At 42.0% G+C, this 10,958-nt stretch overlaps 1 protein-coding gene across 2 annotated transcripts; it reads left to right on the forward strand.

Moving 5' to 3' along the window:
* The first annotated feature begins 4,921 nt into the window (after window positions 1–4,921).
* On the forward strand, window positions 4,922–8,018 carry LOC136470963 (terpene synthase 2, chloroplastic-like). Of its 2 annotated transcripts, none has more exons than XM_066468693.1 (7): window positions 4,922–5,204; window positions 5,394–5,619; window positions 5,759–6,137; window positions 6,346–6,564; window positions 6,660–6,798; window positions 6,998–7,240; window positions 7,359–8,018. In XM_066468693.1, exons 1-7 carry the CDS (start codon window positions 5,034–5,036, stop codon window positions 7,632–7,634), a joined length of 1,653 nt encoding a protein of 550 aa, XP_066324790.1. In that variant the 5' UTR covers window positions 4,922–5,033; the 3' UTR covers window positions 7,635–8,018. The 2 variants fall into 2 exon arrangements, with proteins under 2 accessions (XP_066324790.1, XP_066324791.1); XM_066468694.1 differs by having other exon boundaries at window positions 5,762–6,137.
* The last annotated feature ends 2,940 nt before the right edge of the window (window positions 8,019–10,958 follow it).

Here is a 10,958-nt window from a genome sequence, read left to right on the forward strand (position 1 = left end):
CATGAAATTTGGTACCGAGGGTACCTCCACATGTACAACCTTCAATTGCCTCAATTCAACGTCATTGTACTCCATTCTCAATGACCCATCAGCTAGGACTCCTATTGCGTCCACAAACCCTCCCTGACTACAATCACTTTCTTCCTCGCTACCAGGCTCAGACCTGTACTCGTCCTCCAACACATCATCCGAAGTACTTTGCCCTGAAGTAAAGTCATCTTCATCTGCAGAGGCAACATCAACTTCATCATCCTCGGATCCTTCATATATGTTGTCCATATGATGTGTTCCATCTCCGTTGACATCGCCCTCACCAAACGTATCTTCATCAAAATTATCATTCAACGCACCAGCCTCACATGACCTATCAACTTCTCTAACGCCAACAGACTCCAACTCTTCCTCTTGGGTGAGGTTCTCTACAACCTCTACATCCACATTCTCATCCACAACCACCACAATTGGGCTACACCCCCTGTCCACAACAACTTCCAAGCACCTAACACTGCTACTCTTCATAACTTCTATGTAGTTCTTCCATTCACCCTCACATGACAAAGACATCAACACATAGTGTGGTCGTTCCTTCCCACAGTCAAACCGACTTCTCAATCTTAGTGGCCACCCAAATTTATCCTGGCATTGCCTAACCAAACCATCAAAGGTAGGAGGTGTACTAAAGAACTCAACATGTTCTTGCATTCGATCAAACTCCCCATTTCCTTTAACTTTGCCACCATGAAACAAGCGCACTAAATGATCCATCTACAAAATATGAACCAACAAATGAAAAACACACCAATTACGCATTTCGGAAATAAATCATATGCATTCACTAAAACACTACCTAGGTCCATGTCAACATAGGCAACAAACTATCCCATCCAAATCGACCATGCATCAAGTACCTACGACCATCCAAATCCACCATGCATCAAGTACCTACGACTATATCCTAAACCTAATCAATGCTACAAACATTCATATTCTTCCCAAATTTCCTAACCCTAATCAACCAACAAATGCGCTATCAAATCATAAAATCGGGGACATGAAGTTTCACCTTCCACTATACTGCACTCCACGGAGCTTGGACGTTCACTCGCCGGTGAGGGGAAGCCGGACGGCGACGGCGCCGCGCCCACGGACCACGGCCGCGGGAAGGCCCCCTTGCCGCGCTCCTATTCCTCCCTACACCTCCGCACGAATGGAGGGAGATGGAGAGGCCGACGGAGAGGAACGCTCGCTGACGTTGGAGCGCTCGGGAAGGCGCGGTGGCCGCGCACTCATCGCGGTGGCGGCGCGCGCTGTCGGGGAGATGGAGAGGAGCGGCTAGCGAGACAAATGAATTGGGCCGGGCCGGCAAATCCCTTTGTTCGCCCTGTCGCACCAGCCCGCCTGGCGCGGCAATGCTAACGCGCCTGATTCAATGGTGCGACAAGGCGGGCCCTACTCTTCGCCACGCCAGCTCTGGTCAACGCCAGTTGCCACCGTGGTCCGGCTTGCCGCGCCACTACATGTGGCGCGACAGAGTGATGCTGTCACGCCACGCACGATGGCGCGACCAAAAGGTTCAGAATTGCAAATAGTATTTTTTGAGATTATTATTAAAATATTTTCAAAAAAGGATTAAAAATAAAAAAAATCCCAATGTCGACCGACCACTTTTACTAACGGATGCATCTTGCTCTCTTGTTCCTAAAAAAATACAATTCTGATTTTTTTAGAAGTAAATAATTTTAGGTTTAATAAAATCTTTACAAAAAATTACCAACATTTGTGATAGAATAGGTAATGTTAGATTAACTATGAAAACCAATATTATTTCATAGTACACGTATTTAGTTTAGTTATATAAATGTTGATTCTACTTTCTATAAACTTATCAAACTTAATAAAAATTGATTTATCAACCAAGAATTATATTCTTTTTGGGACGAAAGGATCACAAGCGATTGTATAGTGTAGTGGTAATGACACTAATTTTGGTTTTTGGGTTTTCTAGAAACCATTTTATGCCCCCCCTGTAAATGGCATTAACAGAGGCCATGTCTGCCTTTATTAATCGATTTATAGAGGTGACCGCATGCCTACCTCTGAAAATGGCTGATTCACTGTGAATATCTGCTAGAGCGGACACGCTAATACTTGTCTCTGAAAATCGATTTTTTTGCATTCCTCCGAAAAATACTTTGTGCAGTAGACTGTTCCCGTTCAACCTGCTAGACACATGTCGTAATGTTCCCGGCTAGTACTTTGGAGCTTATATTCTTGGAACGCGATCCCACATATGCAAAATTTTGCAAGATGCATGTTATATAATATATATAAAACTAAATGCGATCAGGAAATTAAAAGTAAAGAAGATTGTTTGGAGATATGAACTATGCTCCAGATAATTTACTAAATCCCCCGTACAGATATATACATATTGCAATGGGTGTATACAGTATACATCAATTAAATCTTACAAAATCCAAACTTTTTTGAAGGAATACAGAATCCAAACTTGACCACTGTCATAGACGATGACTGTTCCCCTCCCCAGGCGCCTCATTCTCATGTAATAAACGTGCTACAGGCAGAATATACAGTGACGTCAACAGTGACGTCTTATTATGCCATATATATTATATATATAATAGCCAATAATGTCTTTTTCTTACACGGTTTCGGGGACCAACGACTGCGGTCGCATTAATTCGTATACATGGAGCTTATTGGCAGCATGCATAAATTGCATTGGTGGGTTCGATTTTTGTAGGATACTACATACATATACAACGGCAGAACCAGGGGGGCAGCAGGGGCCGTGGCCCCCAAATGTCGTAGAAAATTTTATTAATACCCCTATAAGCATTGCAATTTATAGCATATTATTTAAGACACTAATAATTCAATCATTTCATATCATAATATTGTGTTTTTTTTGTTATAAATACTAACTACATATATAAAACATTGAAAAAGTTGTTAAAACATACACTACATATATATATACATATATATATATATATATATATATATATATATATATATATGTATGTATATTTATCACACTTAGAGGTGTCACAGTATTTATTTGGCCCCCTTGATTAAAGTTGCTGGTTCCGCCACTGTACATATATGTACTCGAAACAATTTCCTATTTTCCTATTTTATGGAAAATACCCATGACATTATTCTCGAAAAAAGAAATACCTGTGTAACAATAATTCCAGTGAAAGAAAAAAAGACAACAAAGTTCAAGACCAGCTAGAACAACATCTGTGGGTGTCATAACTTGTTAGCAAAGGCCAAAGTGAGACCAACGTATGCAGAAATATACTTGAGTGATGATAGCCTCACTTTTGGAAGAATAATGTGTAATGGAATCGTGTCCTGAAATTAAATTCCACTTGTGTTTCCTATAGGACTTGAGGTCGACACACTATGGTAGAACTTCACGTACAATAGTGATATTTCATCCATTGCAACAAGAAAGAAGTTGCAAAGTGAGTATCATATATATATATGCATATACACACACGAAACCAAAAATGATCAAACATTATGTTGTGTTAAACATGTATTCTAAAATCAAATTGTTAAACATTATTAGTTTCATAATTATTTGTAAGTGAAAGTTGCTAAAAAAATAATGCATATGAAAGAATGTTCCGCGGACAATCTTCTCATACCATTGTTAAATCCCAAACCATTCATGTGAATTATTAGTCATCAAAGTTTTAAAATGGTAATGTGAATGAATGAAGAGAGAGTAACCTATAAGCAAACTGAACACACGGACGCATAAATTGGCAGACTTTGGTCTCATTCAAATGTGGAATGATAACCGTTTCCTAAAAAATGTATCACGTGTTCCAATATAGGCCTTTCCTTTTCCAGGTACCTAGAGTCCTGTTTAGCAACGATATCGGTGCTTGTGGTACAGTACAACGACTATTCAACCTCTCTGTTCGCTTACAAGCCTCCGTAGTTTTTTCTTTTTTTTTTTTGAAAGAACTCGAGGGGCAAAAAGCCCCTACGGAAATTCATTAAAAATAAAAAGTACCAACTCTATATGGTAGTGAGCAGTAACAACGGTTTGGTAGGGATGGCTGACCAAACAAACCCTCTTTAGCCGCCTCAACAAATCGTTACCGTAGTAGTGCCTGCCTCTAAAAAGTGATTTTGTCCTTTCTATTAATGCTCACTGTAATAGTTTCTGTCCCCTGCAGAGACAAGATAAACAGAAAGAGCAGACACATGCGAAGTGACCATGACCGACGGAGCTGCACCAGTAGTTTGCATGCGTGGCGTGGCACAAATATCAAATAGGACTCACATCCAACATCCAAAAGTTCGCACTTGAATCTGAATCTAATAATACAACTGAGCGAAAGAGACCAGTTTCCAAAGTCAAAAGTTTGGTCAGTCATGTATTGGACGTACCACGTAGTACGTGTGGCATCTGGTTGATTGCGGCGCTTCAGCCTCCAAATGTAAACATATCGTGATACCGATGAAAACAACTTGATTGCTGAAATTCAGGCTGAATTCGTAAATCTGCAGCCACAGAAACTAGCAGCACGTGATCCGCCGCGCGTGGGCTCTGCCGCGGGCGCGGGCTCTACCGCGCGTGCAGATTCACACGCACACTACAGTCCTACAGGAACAGAGACTAGGGGACTGACAGGGACACTGAAGGTGATGTATCTGTATGCCCTGAGAAGAGAACGAACGAAGAGACCTATCACCTATACTAACGACAGGATTTGGACTGCAGTTTGATGCTGGCTCACATGCATAAACACCACACAGCAAACATGTGTACCCTAGCTCGGTACACATGTGCTACATACTACTACGCTCGTCGCTCGGCCTATAAATTGGAGGGCCTGGGCTCACCTCGATGTATATCACTCACAAGCAGGCAGAACTGCACACGGCAAAACAATATACATATAGGCATCATTAGCAGCTTGCTTGCTTGCTTTCTGATTAGGTTGTTTCGTTAGTTCGAGTACTGACTCTCTCTACCAGGACCAATAATGTCTGCTGCACCTGCACGCATCATCTTCTCCTTCTCCTCCGTGGAGCCTCTTCTCCTTGCAGCTTCGCCGGCAGCAGCTGGAAACAGCCGGCAAGGCCGCCGCCGTGGCGAATTCATCCGCCCTTTGGCGGCATCCAACAAGCTTCTGCGCAATGATTTTGATCTCCAGGTAGCCTAGCAAGCCATGCATATCCATTTCTTTTCATTAGTTCTAGATGAACTGTGTGACCCTAACTCTAGTTAATTAGATTTTCTTCACAAATCACAATATAATTATAATAATGACTTGATAAAATGGTAGCACGTCCAAAAGTTTCATATATTATATGTGCTCACTCTCCATGAAACATACCTGTAGGAGGGCCTGATGGACGTCCAAAAGATTCTCCATCAACGTCAAAAGAGCGACCGGGAGATCATGGTCACCATCGATAACCTCAAGCGCCTCTGCATCGACCACTACTTCGAGGAAGAGATCCAGAGCGCCATGAGTGCTTGCATGAATCTCGTCCACAGCGATGATCTCTTCGATGCAACCCTTGCATTCAGGCTCCTGAGAGAGGCCGGCCATGATGTTTCAGCAAGTCAGTGGATCTATACAGAGAATTATATATATTGTTACTACTCTCAAACATATATGATGTTATATCATTTTGGAAATTAGAAAGAATATATATGTCCATGTCCAAAGTATAAATGGTTTATACCATCATCGATGTGCAGCAGATGATGTTCTATGGAGGTTCACCGGCAGCGACGGCGAGTTCAAGCTCTCTCTTAGCAAGGACATCAGAGGACTCCTGAACCTGCATGACATGTCTCACCTGAACATGGGAGGAGAGGCAATACTCTACAAGGCAAAAGAGTTCTCTAGCAAACACCTTGCATCTACCATTAGGTACCTGGAGCCAAGCCTTGCAGAGTATGTGAGGCAGTCCTTGGACCACCCTTACCACCTGAGTCTGATGCCGTACAAAGCTAGGCATCACCTCACCTACATGCAGAGCCTGCCCACCAGAGACACGGCAGTGGAGGAACTAGCAGTTGCAGAGTTTCAGCTCAACAAATTACTGCACCAGCAAGAAATTCAAGAGATTAAAAGGTATGCAAATGAGTGCTGATGATCTTCCTAGCTAGTTAGTCGTATCATGCATATATGCTCTAGTGCTAGATCAGCTGCATGATAATTTCTTCAGAAGTTTATGTAAAACTGTTTAGAAATTTATATTCCAGATTTTTTTCTAAGAGTGAGTGGTAATTATTTCCTGTTATGAATTATAATGGTGAGATATTTCATTAATGTGATGCAGATGGTGGATGGGCCTAGGATTGGCTCAAGAAATACCTGTGGTGCGGGACCAGGTGCTGAAATGGTACATGTGGTCCATGACAGCCCTCCAAGGATGTTCCTTCTCTAGATATCGTGTTGAGATCACGAAGATAATCTCGCTTGTCTATGTTGTGGACGACATATTTGACCTTGTTGGTACACTAGAGGAGCTCTCCCTCTTCACTGAAGCAGTCAAAATGTAAGCTTGCATATGGTAAATGATATGTATAATTATTGTTGTCATATTTATAAAAATATAAATAATGTTAATTTAAAAAAAAACATAATTGGCAGGTGGAATACCGCGGCTGCTGATTCACTCCCTAGTTACATGAGGTCATGCTACAAGGCTCTTTACACCATTACAAATGATATCGCAGATATGGCCGAAAAGGAGCATGGAATGAACCCTGTTAATCATCTTAGAAAAGCAGTATGTTACTAAATAATTCTATCTGGTATACACTTCTTCAATTTATCTGCATAAATAGTAGTAAAAAATATAGCTATAGTTTACAAATTTACCAGTTTAAAACTTGCTAAAATGATTCACAATAAAATTTATTTAAAATTATAAATGAAACCACATTGAACAATTGCGCTAACACTAGAAATTCCACAATTTTCTGCAGTGGGCGGTGTTGTTTGATGGATTTATGATTGAGGCAAAATGGCTAGCAACCGATCAGGTTCCTACTGCAGAGGATTACCTGAGAAATGGTGTTGTCACATCAGGAGTGCCGCTTACATTTGTACACATATTCATCATGCTAGGGTGTGATCAAAGTACTGAAGCACTCATTGACCACATGCCCTCCGTCATCTCTTGCCCAGCCAAGATTCTCCGGCTTTGGGATGACATGGGCAGTGCAGAGGTTAGTTGAACAGACACTTGTTAAATGTTTTCACCTTTTGCACATCAAATTTTCAAATCCAAATTGCCTATAATATTTAGCAGCAAACCTTTAGCACTTTTGTTCATGGATTTTTCAGGATGAATCTCAGGAAGGATTCGATGGATCGTATAGGGATTTCTACCTCATGGAGAACCCTAGATGCAGCCCTACTGATGCGGAAGCACATATGCGTAGCTTGATCGCAATGGAGTGGGAGGAGCTCAATAGGGAGTGCTTATGCACGAGGATCTTCTCCTCTAACTTCACACAGGTCTGCTTGAACACCGCGAGAATGATCAGTGTCATGTACTCGTACAACAAGAAACAGAGGCTTCTTGTCCTTGAGGACTATGCAAGGATGTTGATACTTTGAAGCTTTGCTCCATGCAAATCCATGTGTCATGCCTAATTTATGTCACTCCTTGTTAGTTGAGACCAATGTAGAAATCAGAGCATGTAAATTAGATAGCTGGATTAAAATATTTGGGCAAAGAAGGATGATGATATATCCATCTTCTTGAAAAAACGTATTGTTGAAATACGCAATGGAAGTAGTAGTTTTGTAGGAGCCACCACAAATATGAGGCATGTCAACAAGGTTACCATGGCATTTTAGAGCTACCATGAGTACTATATAGAGAGGAAGGGGTGGGCGCTAGTACAGACTGTTTGGAGAAAAATCACCCAGCAGAGGAGGATCTCTCTGTGCATAATAAAAATATGTGCGGGCATGCCAGTGTGAGTACACGAAAATAAAGAAAGAGGGAACACAAGTTTTTTATTCATATTTATGAAAAATACAAATATGGGTTCCCTTGTACAAATGCGTGCTTCATAGCCTGCTGGCGGCGATCTGACTTAGGCGATATGGTCTTCAAGGTTCCTGGGGCCTCAGAAAGCTCCCAGTTAATTACCCCTGCGAGTCAAGCTCACAGAGTACCTCCGATTAAGCTGCTGTGGTCGTCGTCTTCAATCTTCGCTTCATGTCTCGATGCATGTGTTGGTGTAGATGTAGGTGGCGTCGGTGTGAGAGCCTCGTCGGTCTATGAGCCGGTACAACATGGCTGGAATATCAGACATGCCTGTCTGCGTCGTTCACCTCGTCGGTGTCGAACGGCGCATGGTGTATCGCAATCGCACTTGCATGGTTGGTGTAGCTTGGATCGCCTCGGACTTCTTCGGTAGCATCGTCGTGGTACGCCGTTGAACTTGATCACGTGGAGTTGTTGGAGTGGTTGTTGATGAAGACTTGACTTGGCGTTGCTTCTTCCTTGTACGTAGATGCGTACACTAGTAGAGAAACGACCTTTGATCTACTTCGAAATTTGGCTGTAGTCCCGGTATTTTTCGCACCCAGGACTAGAGAAACCTTTAGTCTCGGTTGGTAGCTCCAACCGGGACTAAAGGTCCCTGCCCAACGGCTACTACGCCAGGCTTTTGCTGGAGGGGACCTTTAGTCCCGGTTGGATCTACCAACCGGGACTAAAGATTCACTTTTACTCCCGATTTGTCCCTCCAACCGGGATTAAAAGTCTACTCCCGGCTGGAGGATCCGTCTGGGACTAGAAAGGGACCTTTAGTCCCGGTTTCTGTCTACAACCGGGACTAAAGGTCCCCTCCTATATACCCCTTGTTCCTCTCCGAGCCCGAGCCACTTTGAGCTCAGTGTTCTTGCTTCATCGCCGGCCTCTCTTCTTCCTCATCACCGGTGATCATAAGATTTCTTCCATTCCTCCATCGATTCTTCGGTTCTAAAGGTTACCAACTTTATACTCTCATGTTTCATTAGTAGCTTATTTCATTTTGTACACTAGATATATGTGGTTTTTTTATGGTAGATTTTTTTTATTTGTAAGCCATTTAAGCTCAAAATCACTTTAAAGTTTGCATATTTGGATGAAGGAAGGTTAAAGTAGTTATTCAAAACTAGTATTGAGCTTTTATTTCTAGCATGCATAGTATACTTCATGCTTTAGAGATATAGAGAATTTTAGAGTTTTTTTAATTTTATTTATTTATAAAATGAGAAATTTATATTATATTAAAAATGAGTATAGAGAGTAGATGGCAACTACTTCCGGGTCCTCGGCCTCTCATCGGGTTACAAAGCGACGGAGGCCGGATCTCCCTCTCATTGCATGCGGCAAGTGTGAGGAGAAGATTGTGATGGAGTACTAGGTGAGGAAGGAGTGTCCCAACAAGGGCCGTATCTTCTACAAGTGTCCAGATCGCAATGTGAGTTATTTTATCGCATTTGATGATTATGGTTAATTTATACTTATTTTTATAATGATTGTGATTAAAGTTCTAATTTTTTATTTTAATTTCAGTGGGATGGCACTGGATGTTCAGGCTGGTGCTGGAAGGAAGAGTATGTTGAACACGTGCAAAACTCTCTTGCACAGGCGGCTGATGAGGCAGTGATCCTACGGAAGAAGCACATAGATGTTGAACAAATGCATGATCTGTCTGTTTTAGTTGGGATTGGTCGCGAAATTCTTATGCTGCTGAAGTACATTTTAGCTTTAGTTTTTTAGTGATAGTTGGGATTGTCTATATTGTAGCGAGACTTTCATAAATTAATACCTTATGTGGTGACATGCATGTCGTATAATTAACTAATTATGTTCTAGGTTTTAATATGGTATGTATATCATGTAATGCAGATGAGCCGGCATTGGATGTACAATGCTGATCGCCGCTCCCAAGAGTTTATTGAGGGCGTGCATTCTTTCTTACGTGTGGCCAAGGCAAACAAACGCGATGGTTTCATGTGCTGCCCATGTGCCATATGTAAGAATTTGAAGGAATATGCTAGCTCAAGGAGTCTTCATTCACACTTGTTGAAATCAGGTTTCATGCCAAACTATATTTGTTGGACGAAGCACGGAGAAACCGGGGTTGTAATGGAAGAAGGTGAAGAAGAACAATGGGACGATGATGGCATTATTGCTGAATATGGGGCCTTCAATGATACTGCAATGGGGGAAGCTGAAGAAGAGGTAGGGGTAGAAGATGAGCCCGTTGATGATCTTGGTCAGACCATTCGTGACGCACAAAGAGAATATGAAAGTGAAAAGGAGAAGATCAAGTTCGAGCGCATGCTAGAGGATCATAAGAAATTACTATACCCAACTTGTGATGCGGGGCAGAAAAAGTTGGGTACCACACTGGAATTGCTGCAATGGAAGACAAAGAATGGTGTATCTGACAAGGGATTTAGGGAGTTACTGAAAATCCAAAAGAAGATGCTTCCGAAGGATAACGAATTATCCGCCACTACGTACGAAGCAAAACATGTACTCTGCCCTTTGGGATTAGAAATCCAGAAGATACATGCATGTCCTAATGACTGCATCCTCTACCATGGCGAGGGGTACGAGAAGTTAGATGCATGCCCAGTATGTCATGCATCACGGTATAAGATCAGGTGAGATGACCCTGGTGATGTTGAGGGCGAACGTCCCACGAAGAAATCCCTGCCAAGATTATGTGGTATGCTCCTATAATACCACGCTTAAAACGTCTGTTCAGAAACAAAGACCATGCAAAGTTGTTGCGATGACACAAAGAAGACCGTAAGGTAGACAATATGTTGAGACACCCTGCTGATGGGTCCTAGTAGAGAGCAATCGATAGAGAATTCTTGGAGTTTACAAATGACGCAAAAAAACTTAAGGTTTGCTTTAAGTACGGA

Source organism: Miscanthus floridulus, chromosome 8, assembly GCF_019320115.1.
Source record: "Miscanthus floridulus cultivar M001 chromosome 8, ASM1932011v1, whole genome shotgun sequence".
Classification (NCBI taxonomy): Eukaryota; Viridiplantae; Streptophyta; class Magnoliopsida; order Poales; family Poaceae; genus Miscanthus; species Miscanthus floridulus.

Bases quoted from the DNA above. Each gene is read 5' to 3' on its own strand.
- LOC136470963 (XM_066468693.1), top strand. From the start codon at position 5,034: ATGTCTGCTGCACCTGCACGCATCATCTTCTCCTTCTCCTCCGTGGAG. The intron at 6,565-6,659 runs GTAAGCTTGCAT...CATAATTGGCAG, and splicing joins TTCACTGAAGCAGTCAAAAT to GTGGAATACCGCGGCTGCTG. The intron at 6,799-6,997 runs GTATGTTACTAA...AATTTTCTGCAG, and splicing joins TTAATCATCTTAGAAAAGCA to TGGGCGGTGTTGTTTGATGG.